The following is a 24,472-nucleotide window of genomic DNA, read 5'->3' as shown; positions in this document are numbered from 1 at the left end:
CAGCCGCCCTTGCGCCTCCAGTTTCCGGTACATGAGCAGAGTTTAAATAAACGATGACATTTACATCTTAAGCGAACTTTGACGGCGCATGTGTGTTTAGCACGTCGCAAATGGTTATATATAAGGATAGAGGTTGTGTTGTGGAAGTGAACATTGAGTGGGTGCGGGTGGTGCGCGCGCCTTGGGACTACAACTGCCAGACGCCCTTGCGCCAGCAGCTTCTGGTAACTTTGCAGAGTTTAAATAATTAACATTTCCATCTAAAACGAACTTATGTGTGTTTAGTACGTGGGTAAGGGTTATATATACACGATAGAGGTTGTGTTGAAGAAGTGAGCGTTGAGTGGGGTGAGTGTGCGCAGGCGCGGGGGCGGGCGGGCGTGGATGCACCGGGGATGACAACAAACGGACAGACAGACAGAGGGAAGATGGCGGTGCTGGAGGGCGGGTGTGCTCGGCGCGGCTCCCCCCGGCGCCTTGCCCTGCTCGCCGCATTTATCGTGTACTCCTTCATCACAGCGTCGCTGGCTTCCGATGCATTCGAGGCGGTTTTGGGAGATACGGCATCGTGTCAGAAATCTTGCGAAATGACTTACACGCTGCACACTTATCCAAAGGTAGGGCCGCCCGACCGACCGACCGGCCGGCTTTTGGCGACCCAAGAAGGCAAAGCCAAGGCCGAGCGACGCCTCTTGTTATTTAAAGCTTTGTTCATGTGTTGAGATTTCTCGTTATTATCCCTAGTGTGTTTCACTTTAACAATGCAGTCTGGTTTTTTTCTCATCCAAAGTCATTTAAAATTTCTGATTACTCGATGGATCCTACGGATTTGCTTAAAGTTCTCCCATTGTCTTGTGCTGAGGTAGCTGTGAACGATCAGATCAATAAGTAAATAAATTGGAAATCTCGAGAATAGTACAAGGCTAATTCTGTAGTTGGGATCTTGGTTATTATCTGAAATGGCGAAATTATTTGACTTTTTCTTGAAAGTGTCAAGGTTGGATACAAAAGAAATTGACGAAATTTAAACATTTGTAATGCTTATCCGTAGGAAAAGTTATTATGTAATGCAAAATTTGGATTGTGAGTTGGTGGAGGTTTAAATTGCTATCACAAATTAAAAATTGTGTAACTTTACATTGAGTTGCCAGATTTTCTTTGAGGGGGGAGCTGGCGAAATGTAACGAGTAGTTCAATATTGCAACGATTTGCTAATATTTTCTGAGATTCAATTGGTACAGTTATTTTCCCGTGTTCAGAGAGATTTATGGTTTTAGTTCATTGTGCACAACAATACTAATTGAGCCACCCTGTTTCATAAGACTGGTTTAGTGAATTGGCGCCTATGAACATTTATAATTGGTTTTATTTAGTGACCTAAAATTAGTCATGAGTATTAGAAACCTGCTGGACCACAACATTTTGGAATGAAGTACGTCTTGTGATTTTTGATATTGATCTTTTTGAGCCTGGTCAAACAGTTGGTGCAGTCTGAGGAATATCATGTATATTGTTCGCTTCATTTAAGTTGGTGTTGGTTCAGGAAAAATGTTAAGGTATGTTGGAACATTGTGATGTCACATTGGGAAATGGAGGTGAAAGGCCAAGATACATAGAGCTTTGAAGAAAAATATGTTGTCATCATCAACAAACAATCGTTTGTGTATTTAAAAATGGTAATCCTAATTTATTTTTTTATTTGAAAACAGTTTGCCTGTTTTATTCAGAACAAATTAAATGTTGAAAATGACATTATAATGGATAAACAGAATTGTGCGAATTGTTTGTTAAACTCTGTCAGCTTTTCCCATTTGGGTTTATGCCTGCAGTAGGATTGTGTGTGCATTGAACTGCCATAAACCATTACTTCAGTTGGCTCTATTATGACATTGTTTTGTTTTATATTTTACAATTTCTGAAATTCATTAGGAAATACTTTGTATTAAAAGTCCCAGATAGTTTGCCACTTATTTTCTAGCCTCATGATGGCATTTGTTATTACTCTCCTGCAGATGCTGGCTTGTCCATGTTGTGATTCACAATTGTTAGCAGTTCATTGGCTACCCTGTAGGTTTTTTTTGTATTTACTCTTATTGATGAATAGGCAAATTTTGTGACTTTGGATGAAGTCAAGTAAACTTGATTATTCTCACCCAAAATTCACAAATGAGCAGCCATCGCACTGGTCATGAGCAGAAGGTCACTGCATAGCATCTGATCTTTGGATCATTTTCTATTCTCGTCTGCAGACCACTGAAGTCCTTACTTGGAGGTTCCTAATCCATATTAAACGGCATCTCAATGCCACAGTTATGCTAAACTATGGAGGCAGAATGACAGTGTTTCATTTGGGCTCTTTCTCTTTAAAATGGCTGTCATTGTGCTCGATATGTTAACTGTTGAACCACTTATAAACTAGCTAACGTGTTTCCAAGAGGACGATGAGAGCCCATTGGTATCAAAGGGCAGATACAAGAATGGAAGCAGGTTGGCTGGATGGCAGAAGGCAAAGAGAGGCAATAAAGAGGGCCTTTTCTGGTTGGCTACCAGTGACTAGCGGAGTTCCGCAGGGGTCAGTGCTGGGGCCGCTACTCTTCATGTTGTGTATTAATGATTTGGACGAGGGACTTGAAGGCTTTGTGGCCAAGTTTGCTGATGATATGAAAATAGGTGGAGGGGCAGATAGTGTAGAGAAAACAGGCACTCTGCAGAAGGACCTGGACAGGTTGGGAGAGTGGGTGGAGAAGTGGCAGGTGGAATATAGTGGAGCAAAGTGTGGAGTCGTGTATTTTGATAGTAGGAATAAAGGCATAGACTATTTTCTAAATGGGGAGAGAATCCAGAAATCGGAGGTGCAAATGAACTTGGGAGTGCTTTTGCAGGATTCCTAAAAAGTTCATCTGTAAATCGAATCAGTAGTAAAGAAGGCAAATGCAATGTTAGCATTAATTTCAAGGGGGCTAGAATACAAAAAATGGGGATGTAATGCTGAGGCTGTATAATGCACTGGTCAGGCTGCATTTGGAGTATTGTAAGCAATCGTGGGCACCATATCTGAGGAAGGATGTGCTGGCTCTGGAGAGTGTGCTGATATTTGAAAAGGTGTCTAGGAACATATTACATAGAGATCGAGCCTACTTTGAGATTCTCTTTCGACAGCATCATAAGTACTGTTCATAGCTAAACTTTAGTCTCATGGGTTAATAGTCTAGCTTTCAGGATGCCTGCATTAGTTCTATTAAATAATTTAAATAGGACCGGAACAAGAAAAAAGCAATCTTGTCAACTCAGTAATGTGCTCAGAATCAAACACTGTGTTTTCGAAGAAATATGGTTGTTTAGAGGGAAGGAATCTGCTTGGCATCTTTAAGTGTGTGTGGTTAAGAATTCCGTGTAAATCCTTCCAACTATTTAATTGACCTATCCTGCATGTACCTAAAAATCTAAAAATTGTTCACCTTTAAGTGCATAGGTCAGGGATGCAGTCAACATTCAAGGGGGTTATCATTGTTGTGGTATTGGTCAGGCAAGTTGGAATGGGTTGGTTGTACGACTCCAAGCTGTCTTTTATGTAGCAAACTAAATTTATTCAATAAATAAAGTCTGTTTAAAGACTAGGGGAAACGCAAATGATGTAGAATTGCAGCAAATGGTAGGATTATTATATACACATTTTGCATAAGGAATACAGGTTGAACACCGATTTTCTGGCAACTGATGGTCCTTTGTCTGTCCGCCGTCGTTGCGCCCCCCCCAAATTATTTGGAACAAATTCCAAGATAAATTGAAATTTGAAATTCCCTGAGCAGCCACGCATGGCATTGTAAACTGAATGGAATGACCTGCCAACCCATGCCCTGTTCCCACCGTCTCCCTGGTCATTTAGAGCTCAGGCTTTGGGTCCCACTCCCTACTCGCAAGGTGCAAGCCCCTCTCACCTGCTGCTGTTTCTTGCTGTTGGCAGTGGCTTTATCCGCTCCCCTCTCGGTTGCCGCGGCCTGCTTCTCCTGTCGCTTCTCCAGTAGGACCCCCCCCCACCTTGGAAGTGACAGCAGACGAGAAGGCAGCACGATGACTGAGCACATTCTGTAGTTGGGTAGCTGCCTGAATGTGAGCCACAACAACAGCCACGTGAACCGGTGAAGAAGGGCTCATTGGTGCAGACCAGCGCCTAGTTTTAAAGTGAAATGACAAAATGCTAGAGTAACCGAGCTGGCTGCTTCAACTTGAGGAAGGGTTCCGATGTCACCTCATGTTCTCCAGAGATCCTGACGTGCTGAATTACTCCAGCACTGTCCTTTTGTCTGTTAGCCATCACCTGTAGTCATTGGCATTAGCAGACACCACTCCCGCCACGAAAGTCCATTTGTCTGGGGATGGGTCAGCAGGTCATTCCATTCACATTTAATTTATATTTTTATGTATATATATATTTTAAGTTTCAGGCACTCCATGTTGCTTTAGAGACACGGGAGGAGTGTCATTAGCAGGCCAGAGGTGTATTGTTGTTTCATTATCATGTGACCTCTTCGTCTGGAAAACCGGATAATCCGCAAAGGCTCTGAAACCGAGGGTGCTGTAAAATCAGTATTCAACCTGTAATGTGCAACATTACTGAGGAAGTTTGGCATGAACGCCAGCATCCGCACAAACTTCTACAGATGCTCCATCGAGAGCCTGCTGACGGGCTGCATTACAGTCTGGTGCGGGAACTGTTCTGCCCACAGCCACAAATCACTACAGAGAGTGGTGAAGACGGCACAGCACATCACTGGCAACTGTCTCCTGGCCATTCAGGACATTTTCTACAGGCGGTGCCTGCGGAAGGCACACAGCATCATCAAGGACCACAGCCACCCAGCACGCAGGCTGTTCTTGTTACGGTCAGGGAGTATGGCTGCGCGTACCACCAGACTTAAGAACAGTTTCTACCATCAGGCTTCTGGACTCGTAAACAAATTTCAAATCATATGTTGATTATTTTTAATATTGTCTTTTTATCTTACTAATGTCATTTTTTAAATCTTATTTATCCTTGGAATATTCCTGCTGACATGACCCGTTGCCTTGTCAAATACATTTCATTGTACCGTTGACCCTGTGCCAACCTACATATGACAAATAAAAATGTATTGTATTATTATTATTATTGTGGACAGCAATTTGAATGACATTTTGCTTGGCTAAAGTGCTTCCTGGTTATAGAGTTGTCAATTTCTGCTGCTTTAGACTTATCAAAGTTCCTTTTTAAACACAAATTTCTCAGTTTGTTTCAAAACAGTTGGCACTCCTCTGGAGATTCTGCATAAACTATGGGCTATTTCTGATTAGGATGAGAGTTTACAATTCAAATTTATAGCATTGTTTTCAAACTTGTACACTGTACAAACAGTGTAGATCAGCTTATGGCATATGTGCCCGAGTCAACTGGTTTCATTTCAAATCTTACTTTAGCAGTCTATCATTTGAAAATATATATTTGGGTTCTTGGTGAGTATGACTTTAATGCAAAAGCATTGATTTATCTTTTCTGTATGTTAACCCATGCAATTTTAACATTTGACCTTTCTTCTTGTCTACCTGCCGGTTTTAACATTGACCAATGCACATTTGAATTGATATCAATTGCTGCTGGTCGATGTTTATTTTTAAAATGTTCTTTTTATTCCATTATGGCAGGAGGAAGAACTCTATGCTTGTCAAAGAGGGTGCAGGCTCTTCTCCATCTGTCAATTTGTGGATGATGGTGCTGAATTGAACAAAACCAAGAATGAATGTGAATCTGGTAAGATTCCAGATTGGTGCCACAATGCACTCTGCTGCTATACAAAACTTTTGATAAAACAACCTACTAATAAATGATGGCAGACACACGGGAGGAATTCTTGTGTCTTGTTGGTCAGTTAGTAATTACGTTTCAATGGAAATCAAAAGTCGTAAAAATCGAGCAGAGAGAGTGAGTGCAGCCATTTTTCAGATGTGAATAATAACTTTTATAGTTGCCAGAAAATACAGTGAAAGAACCATTTGTTTTATTGAATAGGTGGGAAATTTAAAGAACCAGGTTTCTGATTGGCTGAGGAAGAGACTGATTGACCAATAAAAGAAAATGAAGGTTTAGTGGGGTGACCTATTGGGAGAGAGGTCGTGTTGAGGCCAAGGGCAGAACTGAAGTTTGGCGAGAAGATCTGAGGAAAGTAGTGCTGAGCTCGCAAACGAGTTGTCCGATCCAAGCCAGTGGGGAGGTTCAAAGGGAGCTGTTGTGAATAAATAAACTAGGGGTACAGGATCACGTGGTGTGCTGTAACTACATGATGTGGGAGCTGGTGGACCCAATTGTGATTCCTGGTGACCACACCTACAGCAAATGTTAGTTGCTCAGCTTCCAATTCGGTCCATGTATAGGAAGAAGTGAGGCAGGTAGGGGGACCCAAGAGTCAGTGCTAGAAAAACCTCGGCCCTTGAGCTTGTCTAACAGGGATTCTAGCTCCCTGTGCGGATGAGAGTGGAGAGTGTAGGAAAGATGAGCCACGGAACCGCGGTGCCAGGGATCAGGGAGCCATTCCAACGCGGAAGCGATGAGACGCGTAGGTGTAACTGGGGATGGTATAGTCAAGGGGAATAGACATAATTCCCTTCACAAGGATTGAGAGTCTCAAAAGCTATGTTGCCTGCCTGATGCCTGGGCTAACTCGTCTGACCTGCAGATGAATTTGGAGTGTGAGGGGGAAGATCTCATTGTTGCCAATGAAGTATGTAGAACAAGGAAAAAGATTTATCTGAGGGCATTTGAGCAGCTAGGAACTGAATTAAAAAGCAGAACCAAAAAAGGAATAATCCCTGGATTGCTGCCTCAGCCATGAACAAATTGGCATAGCGTCAATGAGATCAGAAAGTAAAATGCATGGCTCAAAGGTTGGTGTGGAGAAGTGGGTTTGGATTTGTGGAACATTGGCATCAGTATTGGGGATGGAGGGAGTTGTTTCAATATGGTGGACTCCACTTGAACCATGTTGGGACTAGGGTCCTGACAAATCTCTTAACTATAGCTGAAGACGGGGCTTTAAACCAAATAGTGGGGGGGCCGTGCAGATGCAACAGATTGTAATAGTATGGATAAAGGTAAAGGGAGGGGGAGGTACCAAATGCTCCAGAATATGAAATACCACTAAGTTTAGAAAGGGTTAAGAGTCTAACGTCAGGCAATATGGGGACCATTTGAGGTGGTGAATACCGAACTGAAGGTGTTATATCTAAATGTATACGGAACAAGGTGAATGAGCATTTAGAAATTGACAGGTATCACGTGGGCATCACAGAGTTGTGACAGAGGATAAGAGCTGGGGGTTGAATATCCATGGATACACAACCTAGTGAAAAGAGAGGCAGAGGGGGTGAGGTGACTTTGTTGGTTAGGAATGAAATCCAGTCCTTAGCAAAACAACAGTATAGGATGAGAAGATATAGAATCCTTGTGGGTAGAGTTAAGAAATTGCAAGGGTAAAAAGACATTGATGGGAATTATATTCAGGCCTCAGAATAAGAGTCAGGATCTGGGGCACAAATGACATCAGGAAATAAAAACGGCATTTAAGGAAGGCAATGCTACATTGATCCTGGGCGATTGTAATATGCAAGTAGACTGTGAAAATCATTTGGTACTGAATGCAAAGGGAAGGAATTTAGAGAATGCCTATGAAAGATGTTCATGTAGGGCGGGGAATCTGTGGAATTCTTTGCCACAGAAGGCTTGTAGACCAAGTCGGTGGATATTTTTAAGGCAGAGATAGATAGATTCTTGATTAGTACAGGTGTCAATGGTTATGGGGAGAAGGCAGGAGAATGGTGTTAGGAGGGAGAGATAGATCAGCCATGATTGAATGGCAGAGTAGACTTAATGTGCCGCATGGCCTAATTCTACTCCTATTCCTTATGAGATATGAAATAGCATCTTAGAGCAGCTTGTGATTGAGCCCACTAGGGAAAAGTCAATTGTTGCAGGTGGACACTGGCCCTATCCCCCCCAGCTCTTTCTCTGCTACATTGACGGGTGCATCGGGACTTCCTCGTGCCCCCTTGCAGAACTTGTGGACTTCATTAACTTCATCGTGTAACGGTGTCTTTGACACCTCTCTCCCCTTTCTGGATCTCTCCGTCTCCATCACAGGGAAAGACCATCGACTGACGTCTACTCCAGACCTACCGACTGCCGCAGTTATCTGGATTACAGTTCCTCCCACCCTGCCTCTTACAAAGATGCTATCGCCTATTCTCAATTCTTCCGTCTTCGCTGTATCTCTTCCCGAGATGAGGCTTTCCATGTAAGGACAGCCGAGATGTCCTCATTCTTTAATGAATATGGTTTCTTCCCTTTCTGCTTAGGTGGATCCCTCACCCATGACTCTGTGTCCTGTAGTTTAGCTCTTGCTCCCCCCCAGACGGAACAGGAGTTCCCTTGGTCCTCCTCGCCTTTTGCCCCACCATCCTCTGCATCCAACGTATCATCCTCCGACATTTCCGTCACCTCCAACATGATCCACCACCAGTCACATCTTCCCATCTACATCCTTTTTCACCTTTTACATAGACCGTCCCATGTTATGAGGTTGGTTTGGAAAGTGTTTCTTGTGTGCATGAATTGCACGACACCAAAACATTGACCCGCATGAAGTCGCAAGCTAAAGTATAGTTTTTAACTAGGTGACTCAGACATCTGCCATAGGATGAAGACATCCTAACTGCTGCAAGGACCACCAAATATTGACCTGCACGATGTGCTGCTTGAGGTCACTGACTAGCTGGAGGTGATGGTGTAGAGTCTCTAAGTTAATGTAGAGAGCAAAGTTAACCTAGGTGTAGGTTTATTGTTACGCACCGAGGTATAAATTAGCCCATGTTTGAATGTTTTACTCCATCCAGCTAAGTCAAAAAAATACCACATTGTCTTTTATTAAGATTTTGTCATAAATTGGTAATGTTTTGGTAAGATCAGAACTGGACCAGTCTCTGCAGATTTTACTATAGTAGAGTCATAGTTATGCATCTCAGAAACAGGCCCTTATGCCCAACTTATCCACGTTGATCAAGATATCTATCCGAGCTGGTCCCATTTGTCTGCATTGAACCCATATCCCTCTAAACATTTTCCATAAATCTACCTGCCCAAATGTCATTTGAACATTTTCATTGTACCCATGTCTACTCGAATAGTGTATTGGTCTTGTAAGTTTGTATTATTTTTTGGAAGGGGGTGTTGTTTTATGAGAAGGTGCCTTGTCCCTCTAGAATACAAACCTTTGACCAATTCTTGTATCCACAATTTGTAATGTTTCTCATCAATGGTAATGGATCACCCAGTTGGAATTTCAGCTGGATATGGCTGTAAGTGCTCAAGCTTTATCTGTAGACTTTACAGGCTGGGCCTTGCTATTGTTCCGAATGGAACATTCTTGACGCCACCTTTCCCATTTGCCTCTTTCTCCCGTTAATTATCCACCTCCATCGAGGACCAGATGTGGCAAGACTGCAGAGCTTTGAATTGTTAATTCTGTGACTGCTTATCAAAATTTATAGCATGTTGTCAGGTGGCAACTCATTTTTAGGTGTGTTTGGTTGTGCCTTTAGGCCATCTGAACTCTTAAACACCTCCTGATCTTTTATTTATTTATTGTTGTCATCACACAGCTGTTTGCCAATCGTGAGCAAATTTTAGTGCCACGTCGTTGGCCTCTGCAAGATCCTTTACAGTGCATGTGTCATGCAGCACGTCACAGCTCAGGAGATGTTCCATAGTCTGGAGGCCCCGTCCGCACTCCCAGTCTGCTCCATCTTCAGTATATCCCCACTTCAGCATGTTCGATTTGCTCCTCCCCATGCCTGTCCGCAGTCTGTTGAGACTGCGCCAGGTTATCCACGGTTGGTCGGAACCTGGTGGGAGTTTCTCAGAGGGATCGATTGCCATGTGAGTGCCTTCTGGAGATTTTTCTAGTCTCTCTTCCCAGAGTTTGAGCCTTTGGGACGATGCACTGCAGTCCAGGGGATGGACAGAAGAGAGGAAACTTCTGTGTGATTTCAAACGCTGAGGTAGCAAAGGGTGGTCTTTCATCCTCTGATTGTCTGAGGCGTTCTTTTTGACTGGCTACAGCTCTTCTGATTCCAGGAGGTGCAATGCCAGAGAGTAGGTAGATGTCAGTCTCGGTGGGTTTCATGCATCCACTGATGCAGTGACAGCTTGTGTTTACCACAGGATCAATCTTCCTTGCATGAGCTGAGCGCTCCCATACTGCGCAGGCATACTCGGCAGTGGAAAAGCAGAGAGCCAGAGCTGTTGATCGAATGGTTTTAGAATTTGCTCCCCATTTTGAGGTACTCGGCTTGCTAAGAAGAGCATTTCTGGAACTGACGTTTCCTTTAAGCTTGATAATATGGACTTTGTAGGTCAGAGATCAATCCAGAGTCACACCGAGATAGACTGGACTGTCACAGTGCTCCAATCTGACTCCATTCCCTATGATCTTCCAAACTTCGATTTGCATACTTGTTCTACAAGTAGAAGGCGCAGACTTTGGTTTTAGATGGATTGACTCTCAGGTGATTCTCTTTGTAGTATGAGGACAGGTTGTCTAAAGCCTCACACAGAGCAGCTTTTGCCTCAAGGAAGTCAGCACTTTGGGTTGTAATACACAGGTCATCTGCATAAATGAAACTCCTGGAGGGATAGGCTGGTTGTTAACATAGATATTGAACAAAAAGGTGGGTGCCAGGACACTTCCTTGAGGGAGGCCGTTTTTCTGCCTGCGCCAGTGACTTTTGTTTCCTGACAGCTCGGCAAAGAAGTGTCTGCTTTCAGTCAGAGTCTTCACCAGGTTGGTTAGATGCAAGTTGTGTGTCAAATTAAGTACTTTGTGTAACAGTCGGCGACTCCGTCGCAGCTGCGGCTTGCCTGCAGTCCGTCTGTCTTTTGTGTTTGTTGTTTTTGTATGAATTGTAGTTTTAATATGGTGTAGTGTTTGTATGTTATGTTTGGGGGAGGGAACGGGAACTGTAAAAAATTCTCTCCCGAACGGAGACGCGACCTTTGTTTCTGTGTCGTGTCTCCGTTCCCGCTGCGGCCTACCACCGGCCATGCACCTGGGACCACCTGGGGCTCTGGTTCGCAGAGCCCACCGCCCGGACACCACCTGCGGCGCTGGCTGCCTGCGGATGCTGCGGGAGCGGCTGCGACTCGTCTCCGGAGGCTCCGGCGCGGGCCGCGTGGACGTCGGAAGCCCGCAGGCCCCTGGGTGGGGGCCGACATCGGGAGCAGCGGCAGAGGCAGCGTGTTCGCCCGCCCCGAATCGCGGGGCTTGGGTCGGACCTTTCACCGTCCGGCGCGGCCTGAAATAGGCCGCGGACCTTTCACCGTCCGGCGCGGCGCTCCAATGTCGGGAGCCCCGACCGCCCCGACGTGGCAAGTTCAACAGCCTAACCGCGGGAGAAGACGGCAGGGAAGAGAAAAGACATTCTGGCCTTCCATCACAGTGAGGAGGGGACTGGAGGAGACTCACTGTGATGGATGTTTCTTTTGTTTGGTGTTAGTGTATGATTGTATGTGTTATTGCATTTTTATTGATTAATTCTTATTGGTCTTAGTGTTTCAACTGCGGGTAATGTTTCATTTCACTACACATTTATGTGTATGTGACAAATAAACGACTATTGACTATTGGTTTACTGTATCATAAGCGGCTGAAAGGTCTACAAAAACATTGCCTGTGATAACACCTTCCTGAAAGCCATCCTCTATGTGTTGGGTGAGATTGAGAAGCTGACCTGTGCAGGACTTCCCATTGCTGAAGCCGGGCAAAGATCCTTCAGCAACAACGAGCTACAGGCCAATATCACTTCTTTGCCACACCTGCAAGCTGTTTGAGTGACTCGTCTTGACTCGCCTCAGCCAGGTGATAGAGCCATCCCTAATAAAGGAGCAGGCAGGGTTCCGGTCTGATCCTCTGATTTAATAGTAATTGTAGTGTGGTGGATATGCTGTCATAGGATGATGTACATTAGTACTGCTACAGATGAAACAGTGTTTCATGAACAACCAGGCATCTTTTTGAATCCTATTCATGAGACCAACATTATGCTATTTGAGAAAGGTCTTGAAGATACAGTTTCCCTGCATCTTCTAAGCATTACTGTACAGAAGGATCTTGGGGATCCACGTCCATAGCTCCCTTAAAGTGCCAACACAGGCGGAGTCGTTAAGACGGCATGTGGTATGCTTGTCTTCATTGAATATGTCAGGAAATCATGCTTGATAGGACTTTGGTTAGACTACATTTGGAGTATTGTATGTTGTACAAGAAGGCTGTGAAGGATGGAGAGCGTCTTGAAGAGTTTTACCAGAATATTGCCTGGATTAAAGGATATTACTGGACAGATTTGGACACCTGAGCTCGAAGAGATCTAATAGAAGTATATAAAATTATGCAAGGCATCGACAGGGTAGACGGTCAGAATCATTTTCTCCATGGTGGAAATGTCTTGTATGAATCTTGTGTGGGCACGTGAGATTGGTTTATCTTGGCATTGTATTCTGCACAGACATTGTGGGCCCAGAGGCCCACAATGTCTGTGCTATATTTTTCCATGTTCTATATTTCATGGTATTCATTAATGACTGGATACAATTTAATTGATCATTTTAATTCATCAGTTTAATTATGGGCAATGTTGGGATGTAATTATTATAGCAAGTATAAATAGAGTGATTACGATACATCGAGTGATTACTGCAGAAAATAGATGGTTGCGTCTTGCATAGAAATAGGCTTGAGGACAGTTCTCGAGAAAGGAACCGACGATATAACCTGGCAACTGTCTGCTGTTGATAAGACTGTATATCCTAGTTAGAATAGGGTTAGAACTGGGACTTCTTTACCAGTACAGTTGATTCTTGAGATTTATGCACCCCAAGAGCAGTGGATATTCAGTCCTTGAGATGATCATAATTAAACTTGTAACGTTTTAACATATTTGGACACCATCAATAAGAGGATCAGGTCCCGAGAAAGAAGATCAGCCACAATCTTAAAAGTGGTAAGACCAAGGGGATCTGTGGCTTTAACATGCTTGATCTTGTGTTCTTATTACAAATACTGTAGGAAGAAATGTATTAAATACAGCAGAGTTTAATGTTTTGAATTATGTTTATTGTAAGATGCCATTTAATTCCTCAACTAGAATTGTTTGTATCACTCTCTAGTGGCTAAACAATAATCACCAGCCCCCAATTCTTGAGTTGCACAAACTAACCCAAAGTTCCTGGCTTCAAGTTCTCGAGATAAGCTTAATTTTGTGCATGATTGATATAAATGTCGACTTTAATATTACATGAGAAATGCTCATTTTGTAATTGTTACTTTTCAAGCATGTGTTGAAGCATATAAACAACAAGATGAGCAATATGCTTGCAACTTGGGATGTGAAAACCAGCTGCCATTTGCTGAACAGAGACAGAAACGGGTAAGAAAGAAAATGAGAGAGAACTTTACTGCATTCAAAAACACAGTATGATAACATTTTGAAAATAAGATCGAGTGATTGAAAACCAGATTTTCAGTTGATTACATAGATACAAATTGATTATTGTTTTGTTACTGTGTGACAGAAATGATGATAGCACCACAATAAATTTGACTTCTGGCTCCACTGGTCTTCCTACAGTCTCAGAAAATTAATAGCTAAAGGGGGAAGAAAATAAAAGCAATGACAAACAGGGGATTATATTTTTATTAAGTAAAATGGAGAGTGAGGGGGTGGGGTGGGGTGGGGGTGATATTCAGAGATGTGGAAAAGAAAGAAACAGGAAAGCATCTTGTCTCAGTGAAAGGATTTCTTGAGGTTTTGGCGATGAACGACCTGAATTTAGAAAAATAGCAGATGTATCATGTCATATCATGCGTAGCATTTATATAGGCATTTTAATAATTGAACATCACTAAATGATGTTGCATTTTAACTTGAGTTTAGGGAATTAATTTTGGATGGTAATTGTCTCTCTTTCCTCTAGCTCATGTCTATGGTGCCCAAAATCCACTTTGTTTACCCCATCAGCATTATGTCGGCTTTCTGCAGTGACTTAATGAACTCCGCTCAGAGCTTTTTCACTTCATGGACCTTCTATCTGCAAACTGATGATGGCAAAGTAGTTGTATTTCAGGTAACAATGTTGTACGTTCTGTAAATCATATGTGGGGCATACAAAAAGGAAAATCATTTTGAAAGTGTGCCACTGGTAATAAAAAGGCCAATGTCTCGGCATCAAATTTTAAAATTGTCGTGACAAAGGTCCATCTTCCTAGATTGATGAATGTTTTTTTTCTTTTTACTGTTTTTGTTTCCTCCTTTCTTTAAAAAAAGGGATTTGGAAAAGGGTCTTGTGTTATTTCTTCACAGATGTCTCAACATGTTATGAATGAAGGGGAATTGGTGGAATTGGTATTCTTGTGTTTTCAGTAGGAATTTGTTAGGGTGCCACTGAACAGGGTATTATGCAAAATGACGCTCATGGATATGCGATGTTTTGATGTGTATCATACTTGTGGCGTGATTTACAGTAAATAGTTTTAGTTGTAGATACTAAATTTAGAGGTTGCTCTTTTAAAATAAGGGATCAATATATTCCTTTATTCGTCCCATACCGGGGAAATCACCCATATAAGACAGATGAGCTGGATTTTTTTGAGTGTTGTGAGTGTTTGCAACTCAAAGGATGATGGAAGCAGAGTCTGAATATTTTTGAGAAAGGTGGGCAGACTCTTGTTAAACAAAGTAGTGATAATGTTAGAAATGTACTTTTGTGGTTACAATCCAATTAGCCATCATTTTATTTATGGAGCAGATTTGGCTTGAGTGACAATTGTATGTTCATAAGTGAACAAATGAGATTAAAATGTTAGAAGGAATATAATATATTGAAAGGGCAGAAGGTCAGAGTGCTCTTAACTGCTCTGAAAATCACTGTAATGTGACTGTTTTTTGCACAATTTGAAGCTTCCTTGGCGTGTGCGATGCATTTGGGACAATTGGGCTGCCATGGGAAAAAAAATCTTAATTGATTGGGCAGAAAAAAACCTTGGATAACAAAAATATTTTCCTGCAACATGTTAATTTTAAATTTGTACGCATTGCAAAGATGTGAGATAAAAGAAAGTTTCAAAAGAGAAGCTTCGTAGAGGGAAGATAAGGGTAGGATTGATTATTAAAATCCTGTTCATTAAATCCTTTTTACACATGGATAATGTGCAAAAACTAGATTCTCATGGTTGCATTAGCTTGTAAATCAGCATCTGTGCAGGAATAGAATTCGAATGATGGTTAATTTGCTGGATCTGTTAAATCTCCATTGAAGGGTTCATGTAGACATCTATGGTATATGACAGCTAAATATTGTTCAATATTCCCTGTTTGGGACTGACACTTTCAAAAACTGTTTGTGGATACCCTTCTAGACGTAGCACAAATTATTTGTATTTCCCGTTAAAATTTTTGTGGCTTTTATGTTTCTTTCAAGTCCGAACCAGATATACGATTCATGGTTCCACAACTGGAGCCGCAGACAGACAATTCAAAAGAAACGTCACAGGCACTCTCAGGTAACCTTGGACCTTAACGTCTAGACTAATGCTTGTTATGTGACGGAGCATGCAATTTTCATGTGGGTTTATTTACAACGGCAGACATTGTTGGTATTCTGCTTACTGATAAAGTACGAGTTTAGAATAGTGATTTTCTTCCCCTCTGATTATTGTTCAAATCTGATTTGAACATTCCTCATTAACACCCTGCAAAGTAACATTATTATTGTATCGAGTGAAACCAGGCATACACCCATCCGCAAGCTAGCCAGTATATATCCGCAAGCTAGCCAGTATATATATTATTTAAATGTGCACACACTGTTACTAAACAGTGCTGCAGTGTTAGAATCACCATTATCACTTCAAAAAGTGTGGATGGCTGTGGTACTTACTAATAATCTATTCATAAGCCTCAGTTTGGGGTTTGCCAGGAACATTTTGCTCCATATCTCAGCATAACTTTGGTCTGAATATGGACCAGAGAACTGATTTCCAGAGATGCACCTTTGCAACAAAGGTGAAGCCAGGAACATGAAGGGGAATTGCTCTGGTTGTGGACATACCTTATACTCAGGAAAATAATTATGATTGTATAAGCTTAATTATCCCAGCCCAGGACATCACTGCAGGAGTTTCTCAGGGCAGTATCTTGGGTCCAACTATCTTTAGCTACATTGTTGGATTCCATTCACAATTCCTCATCACAGGCCGTATACATTGTATGAACTTCAGTAAGACCTTTGGAAAAGTTCCATGTGGTAAGTTGTTCTGGAAGATTAGATTGCATGGGATCAAGGAAGAGCTGGCTAACTAGATACAGAATTGGCTTCATGGAAGGAAGCAGAGAGTGGTGGTGGAAGGGTGGTTTTTCAGACTCTAAGCCTGTTTAATCTAATTTAATCTAATCCATTACTGAGCCCATTGCTGTTTGATTTATATCAATGATTTTGATGAAAATGTACACAACATGATTTGTAAGTTTACCAATGACACTAAAATAGATGGAATGATAAATAGTGAAGATGGTTATCAAAAATTACAGCAGGCTCTTGATCAGCCAAGCAAGTGGGCTGAGGAATGGCTAACGGAGTTTAATGCAAATAAGTGTGGGCTATTGTATTTTTGGGAAGTCAAACCAGGGCAGAACTTCACAGTAAATGGTAGGGCCCTGGGGAGTGTTGTCGAGCAGAAATGTCTAGGAGTGCAAGATTCCCAGAAAATAGCAACACAGGTATTTAGGTTGGTAAAGAAGGCTTTTGGTACCCTGGCTTTCATCAGTCAGGGTATTGAGTGGGAAGAGGAATTGAAAACCAGAGGACGTAGGTTTAAGGGAAGAGGGGCAAATGGGACTAGCTTAGATGGGGCATCTAGGTTGACGTGGCCAAGGTATGCCAAAGGGTCTGTTTCCATGCTTAACTCTGAACAAGTGTTCTCTATGAAGCCAAACATATTTTAATGCAATTGATGTTAGGAAAAAATGCTTGCAAACTAAAATACTAATCCCAAATTCATAATTCTGCTCAGATTTGTTAGCGTTAACACTTTGGTGAGTTTGCTTGCAGCCACCTTTTTCATAATCCTCCAAACAAGTCTTTAGTTAAACACTATAAGTTACCTGGGGTCTTATGACTGCAAAACTAAAGGCCCCATTTTCAGTATAACATATTCTTGGGAAAGGTACTTTGTTAATGAGCCAGTAGTGGCTGCAATCCACAAAACCCATCCCCAGCAGGGTAAAATATCTCAAAATGAGCTGATGCTGTCAAAATCAATTACTGGGGCCACCTTTTTGTATTTATCAAAGCTTGAGTCTGAACATCTCAAAACCAAATTTATCTTTGACCCCTTCAGTTATTTTCCATTGTATTCCCAATTCTATTCCCAAAAGATTCCCATGTTCTCTTCTACAGTGGAGAGGATGTTTCCACTAGTGGGACAGTCTAGGACCACAGAGCGAAGACTCAGAATAAAAGTACGTACCTTTAGAAAAGAGATGAGGAATTTCTTTAGTCAGAGGGTGATGAATCAGTGGAATTCAATGTCACAGGCGGCTGTGGAGGCCAAGTCGTTGGGTATTTTTAAGGTGGGGATTGGCAGATTTTTGATTAGTAAGGGTGTCAAGGTGAAAAGGCAGGAAAAAGGGGGTGAGAGGGAAAGATAGTTGGACCTTGATTGAATGGCGGAATAGACTCAATGTGCCTAATGGCCTAATTCTGCTCCTATGACATTTGAACATAGATATTCCAATTCGTGTCCTTTGGATCCTTAACTTGTAATAAAGAAAAGTAACTTCTTAGATATGCCATTGGACACCATGAAGAGCAAAGCTGCTTTTGTAAATTTATGTACCTATAATTGTTACCAGACTCTTGCATTGCTCGTTTTATTTAACATGTAAATTTTCCGAAGCACTTTGCTTTTGAAACTTATTCACTCTTTAAACATTTCCAACTTTTCAATTTTTTTTTACATGCATTGTCCTCTATTGATTTTGTTTTGCTTTTCCCTGAATCTTTTAAACCTTATTTTTTTCAATTAACAGTTGTACTATTCTCTTTTCAGTTAACTCTATTCTATCCAGCTTATTTATCTATATTTCTTGCTTGTTGTTTGTCCTCGTGGATAGCTGTTGGCTGCCAGTTTCCTAAAGTCTAAAATTATCATCCTTGTTGAAATCCTTCTTATTGTCTCCACTCTCATGTCAAATTTAATTCCTGCAGCTTTATTCCAAAACTTCCTGTAGCTGTTCAAACTTTCATTCTGGAGCACCTTTTCATCACCTTTAGTGGCTGTGCCCTCGACCATCCATGTCCATGTTGTGGAATCCCATACGTTTCTACTTTTTTTTCCTACGACCCTCTTCAAATGCCACATTTGGTCAAGTTCCTAATATCTCCTCATTTAGATTGTTGCTTTTATTTTAAAAGCTTATCGAGTCGGGGAGCAACATTGTATGGAAACAGCTTTTCAGTCCATTTGTCCATGTTGATCAGGTTAGCATTATGGGCTATTCCCATTTGTCTGCATTTGGCCTATATCCCTCTAATGTCTTCCTATCCATATCTTTCCAAATGTTTTATAAAGTTTGTAACTAAAGATTCCTCTGACAACTCCTTCCAGATGCAGACTGCCCCGAGTGAAAAAGATACACCCGAGGTCCCTATGCGCATTCTTTTTATCCATGCTCTTCATGATTTTGTTCTTGGATGAAGTTACTCTTTCATCTTGTGTTCCCTTTTCCTGGCATACCCCCACTAATTTCTACACCTTGCAATCATCTCGGGAATGCTTCCCTGCCATGATTAAAATTGCAATTCTTTGGCATTTTATTTGGTTCTCTTTTGCAATTATGGTTTCCTCACTTAGTCTTGCACGAGCATCATAAGAACTTTTAAATTGTTTGCTTTGTTTTGTCTTCAGCCCATGAGTATCAGTCCTGCCAGTTCCCAATAAAAATATTAGTTACAGAACTTGAATCTGGGCTGCAATCTAAAATTTCTAGTACTTTTCTCAACAGACCACATAGCTAAGGCTCTTTACGATGATACTCGCAAAGCCGTCAGAAGGGAACATGGAACTGGTTTGTATTTGAAAGAGGGTCGTGAACAGGAAAATCAGAGTGTCTTGGAATGTTTGTCAAGGTTGGTAATTTGATGAAAGCATGGGTATTATTTTCATCAATAATGGCATGTAGTTCACATCAGGGTCATTACAGCCACGTTGTTTTTATTTTAAAATATCGCAGAGTGCAAATACAGCCACTGTTAGCCTCAGCTCTGTTAGACAAAGGGACTCCAAAATGAGACATCGATAAAATGGGTGAGCAACCTAGATATTTAGTTCATGATTTTAAGTTCTGCTCATTCTTAAGTACTTCCATGGAAAGCTTAAACAAAAAAATATAAACAATAAAAAAGAAACAATAAATATTTTTAAATGGTTACGCAACTTTTAACTCTCATTTCACGCGTAATGAAAGGGACACCGCTACTTACGTCGTACTACAACAACTTGGGGCATCAGAAAACCATCTCATCGGATGATAAATGAAAAAAAACATAAGCATAAGCAGGATTTAGCTTATAGTTATTTAATTGCAATATTAATGTAATCTTTCTGGTATAAATCAGCCAAAGTATTTGATGAAACCCTGCTTGAAAAATGTCACAATAAACGGCAAGAACACACCAGGACACTGGGGGCTCACTTGGGGCTCCTCAATATCCCGCAGCTCTGCTCTTGCTCCACCTATTCGTAACAAGGACAGATTAACCCTTGTCCTCACCCACCCGTCAGCCGTCGCGTACAACATATTATCCTCCAACATTTTCGCCACCTCCAACGGGATCCCACTACTGACCACATCTTCCCATCTCCACCTCTTTCTGTTTTCCGCAGAGACCGTTCCCTCCGAAACTCCCTGGTCCACTCATCCCATCCCAAACCAACACCCTCCCCAGGTACTTTCCCCTGCAACCGCAGGAGATGCAACACCTGTCCCTTTACCTCGCCCCTCGACTCCATCCAAGGACCCAAACAGTCTTTCCAGGTGAGGCAAAGGTTCACCTACACCTCTTCCAACCTCATCTACTATATCTGCTGTTCCAGGTGTCAACTTCTCTACATCGGCAAGACCAAGCGCAGGCTCGGCGATTGTTTTGCTGAACACCTCTGCTCAGTCCATCTTAACCTACCTGATCTCCCGGTGGCTCAGCACTTCAACTCCCATTCTGACATTTCTGTCCTGGGCCTCCTCCATTGTCAGAGTGAGGCCCAGTGCAAATTGGAGGAACAGCACCTCATCTTTTGCTTGGGTAGTTTACACCCCAGCGGTGTGAACATTGACTTCTCTAACTTCAGATAGTCCCTGCTTTCCCTCTCTATCCCTTCCCAATTCTCCCACTAGTCTTCCTGTCTCTGACTACATTCTATCTTTGTCCCGCCCCCTCCCCTGACATCAGTCTGAAGAAGGGTCTCAACCACTGGTTGCTGGAAAATTGGTGATTGACCTGTTTGTGGTTTCTTCCAATTTCTTTATTCTCTACTTTAAATTGGTTAATGAAGAATCGAGCACCAATCTTACACTTGGATAAGTCTTGATTAATTTTATTGGGCTTGAGTTTTAAAAGTTAGATTTAAAATGCAGATCAACCAGGTTCCAAATTTGATTGGTAGAATTGGCTTTGTCTGTTTCTGTAGTATTAAACTTTAGGTTTAACTCTTAATTTATTTGACCCATTGAGATTGCTTTTCTATTTTTTTTGTGTGGAAAAGTAGTCGTTAAATGTTAGCAGGTTAAATTCTGGTGGAAAATCTGTTTGTGCTCTGCTCTCATTCTTCCATATAACAACTCTACCACTGCACCACCCAGCCGCCCATGTAGCTGATGAAAACCTTTCCGATCACATTGTGCAAAATCAAAGATATTTTCCTCTAAAGCTGGGAGAGCAGGAGCTACTAAGGATGTTCGTGAAGCATCCTTGATATAAGTGTATAGAAGTGGTCTGCAGATTGAGTGTTTTAGGCAAGGAATGACCAAAGACAGAGCAGAAGAAGTGACATTGGATTTTACAGTCTCTTTTCAGTAACCTACAGAAGTCCTAAGGTTATAAGGTAGACACAAAATGCTGGAGTAACTCAGCGGGTCAGGCAGCATCTCGCTCCCGAGATGCTGCCTGACCCGCTGAGTTACTCCAGCATTTTGTGTCTACCTTCGATTTAAACCAGCATCTGCAGGTTTTTTTTCCCTAAAGTTATAACGTACATGATGCCTGTCCCATCAATTGATTTATTTTAGGAATGCAGGAATACCTCGCTGGATCTTAACCACCACTCTGGTGCTCTCTGTGTTGGTGCTACTGTGGATCTGTTGTGCTACTGCTGCCACAGCTGTGGAGCAGCACATTCCTTCAGAGGTAAATCTTTTTATGCAACTTTATTTAAGAAAAATAACTGCAGATTGAATGCAAGATAAACGTTGAGCTTTTAGTTTGGGGTGTTTGCATGCAAAAACTAGCCACGGTCTGCACAAAGCATTTAGTGCCATGCATCAAGTTTAAACATCGGCTTCACCCTGTGTGCACTTCCATTTAGTACCTCGTGTTTCCAGTAAGATCCCTAAATACACTGAGGAGATGCCGGAGTAAAATTATTAATACAAGGTCACTTGTTGGATGCTATTTTTAAATTTTATTTAGACATTTGAATTTCTTTATCGAAACTAGATTTCCAGGTTTTTTTGTCTATTGTCTAATTTTGTTTTCATCTGAACTCATTGCAGTTCAGTAACTGATGAGACAATGCAAGTACAGTTTAGCGGTTTCTTTGAAAGCAGTCATAATACAGTGGCAAAAGAGTTGCTCCTATAGCTTCAACAAGCACACATTTGAGTGTTTAGATTGAATAAAACTTAGAAAGGTGCAGGTAGACACAAAATGCTGGAGTAACTCAGCGGGTCAGGCAGCATCTCTGGAGAGAAGGAATGGGTGACATTTCGGTTCGAAACCCTTCAGTCTGAAGAAGGGTCTCGACCCGAAACATCACCCATTCCTTCTCTCCAGAGATGCTGCCTGACCCGCTGAGTTACTCCAGCATTTTGTGTCTACCTTTGATTTAAACCATCATCTGCAGTTTTCTTTCCTATTAGAAAGGTACAGCACAGGAGCAGGCCCTTTGACCCACAATGTCTGCTGCACCCAATGTCAAGATAACTAATCTTGTCTGCATGTATTTAACCCATATCCCTCCAGTTCCTGCATATCCATGTGCCTATTCAAAAGCCTCTTAAACTCTACGTCCTGTAATCTGACATTTCCAACCTGGGTGATGCTGAATCTAGCTCAGAAATGAATGCTTTGCCATTAAATTTTGTCTTGGAATAAGTTCTGATGAAGTCTTTGTATTGGGATTTTTGTGCATTGATGCTGGTAGCCTTACTTTAAAACTCTGAAAAGGTTCAATTTTAATGTATATGATCCAATTGTTTATAAATATACTGGATCACATACTCTGATCTTTACTTAGTGCTGTGTAAGCTAACTAAAAATTGTATGTTGACTCTTGAGGATTCTTTGTTGCTTAGTCAGTTTTGACACAAGCTGCTGGATGCTAGGGGCCATTTTGAACTGACAGCAACCAACAATTGGGAAATTGACAATTGCTAGATCTTTGTGATCTTTAAAGTTAGCAGTGAATGCAAAAGTCTACTTTTAAACATTTCCCTTTTTGACCATCAGAACTGTGTAAGAGTAATTTTCTGTTTGATTCAGGATTTCTATCTGGTTATAGATGACTCGGCTCAGCAGTTAATACAGCATAACAGTTAATGATGTATCTGTATACCGTGAATGGCTTGATTGTAATCATGTCTTTCCGCTGACTGGTTAACAAGCAACAAAAGCTTTTCACTGTACCTTGGTACACATGACAATAAACTAAACTGAAACTGTCTTCCATGGCCCTGGATTGGGAGGATGATTGGAATTAACAAAAACATCTGCTGTTCACCACTCTTTACTTACCAGCCACAGACCAGACATTGAAAAATCTACATGTGGAGTCACAGTTCTAAACGTTTGTGTCTTACAGAAATTAAGCATATTTGGCGACATGGAGTTTATGAATGAATTGAAGCTAACTTCGTATCCAGCTTCGTCTCTGATTGTCATCAAATCCAAGGATGAAAAAGAAATGGCTGGACCTTTGCCCACTAAAGTGAACCTGGACCAGTCAACAATTTAAGTAATCAGGATTAAATTTGGACTCCCCCTTTCTTCTGGAATTTGAAATGGTAGTTTTTGCCAAATGTCTGGTTGAGGTGAATTTTCAAAATTAAGATATTATTGTCACATTCCTAGATATAAACGATAAGTCAACTTGGTCTTGGGTATGGACTGCTTATGGAAGTTATGAGCTATAGAACAGTTGTTTGTTGCACAACAATCTTATGAAAATGTCTGAAAACTTGTTAGCAGCTGACTTCTCAATCACACTGGTGTACAGATTACATGTCATTGCTTGTGATGTTTAATATGATGCATTTTTCTATTTCAACTATTGAAATGGACATTGATTAAAACTTCAATTAAATTTATGACCTAATGTATTGACACTTTTTTCCCTCTGCATCATGACATTTCATACTCATGGAAACATGAAAGAGATGCGCATTGGCATTATGTAAATAATGAGGCACAATAATCTTGGAGAACAGTTTGACTTAACGGTAACTCATTGATAAACTTGTAACTTTTATTTTCCATCTTGGCAGTTTTAGAGCACTTTTCCTCGAGCTAATTTTTGCTGAGTTACTGTAAATTTTTTACTTTATTGTAATCAAACTTCAGCTTTTGTAGTCTTTGATCCAAAAGTAATAATTCTTCAAATGGGTTTTGTGGACAAGATTTTCTTTTGCTCAAACAATAAATATTGGTTTATATACCCATTATGTGTTGCGGCACTCCTTTTCTTTCTTCCCAGTACACAATGTTTAATTCTATTTTGCAACAGAAGCAAAATTCTCCGATCTCCGGGTTTTCTGCTGTAAGATTGTGTGAAGTGAAGAATGTTGACGAGGAGTGGAATTATCAGCAAAAGAGGATATCATATCATATATATACAGCCGGAAACAGGCCTTTTCGGCCCTCCAAGTCCGTGCCGCCCAGTGATCCCCGTACATTAACACTATCCTACACCCACTAGGGACAATTTTCACATTTACCCAGCCAATTAACCTACATACCTGTACGTCTTTGATGGTACCCTACTGAGGAGAATCCCACTTCATTGAGAAGAAAATGTTTAGTCTGAAACACAGATTTAAGTTCGATAATGATTGTGATAACTTGGTT

The 24,472-nt window shown here is 41.4% G+C and overlaps 1 protein-coding gene across 1 annotated transcript; it reads left to right on the top strand.

Annotated features, from left to right (window-relative positions):
• Positions 1-396: 396 nt before the first annotated feature.
• On the top strand, positions 397-24,044 carry tmem59 (transmembrane protein 59). The gene is made up of 8 exons (XM_078407669.1): positions 397-617; positions 5,680-5,785; positions 13,412-13,506; positions 14,054-14,203; positions 15,557-15,638; positions 19,141-19,264; positions 21,421-21,538; positions 23,211-24,044. The coding sequence occupies exons 1-8, from the start codon at positions 429-431 to the stop codon at positions 23,361-23,363; spliced, it is 1,017 nt and encodes a 338-aa protein (XP_078263795.1). The 5' UTR covers positions 397-428; the 3' UTR covers positions 23,364-24,044.
• The last annotated feature ends 428 nt before the right edge of the window (positions 24,045-24,472 follow it).

This window comes from Rhinoraja longicauda, chromosome 11 (assembly GCF_053455715.1).
Source record: "Rhinoraja longicauda isolate Sanriku21f chromosome 11, sRhiLon1.1, whole genome shotgun sequence".
Taxonomy (NCBI): domain Eukaryota; kingdom Metazoa; phylum Chordata; class Chondrichthyes; order Rajiformes; family Arhynchobatidae; genus Rhinoraja; species Rhinoraja longicauda.
Note: the sequence above shows the minus strand (reverse complement) of the source record. Positions and strands in the feature narration are given on the sequence as shown.

Bases quoted from the DNA above. Each gene is read 5' to 3' on its own strand.
- tmem59 (XM_078407669.1), top strand. From the start codon at position 429: ATGGCGGTGCTGGAGGGCGGGTGTGCTCGGCGCGGCTCCCCCCGGCGC. The intron at 15,639-19,140 runs GTAACCTTGGAC...TTTTCTCAACAG, and splicing joins AACGTCACAGGCACTCTCAG to ACCACATAGCTAAGGCTCTT. The intron at 19,265-21,420 runs GTTGGTAATTTG...GATTTATTTTAG, and splicing joins GTCTTGGAATGTTTGTCAAG to GAATGCAGGAATACCTCGCT.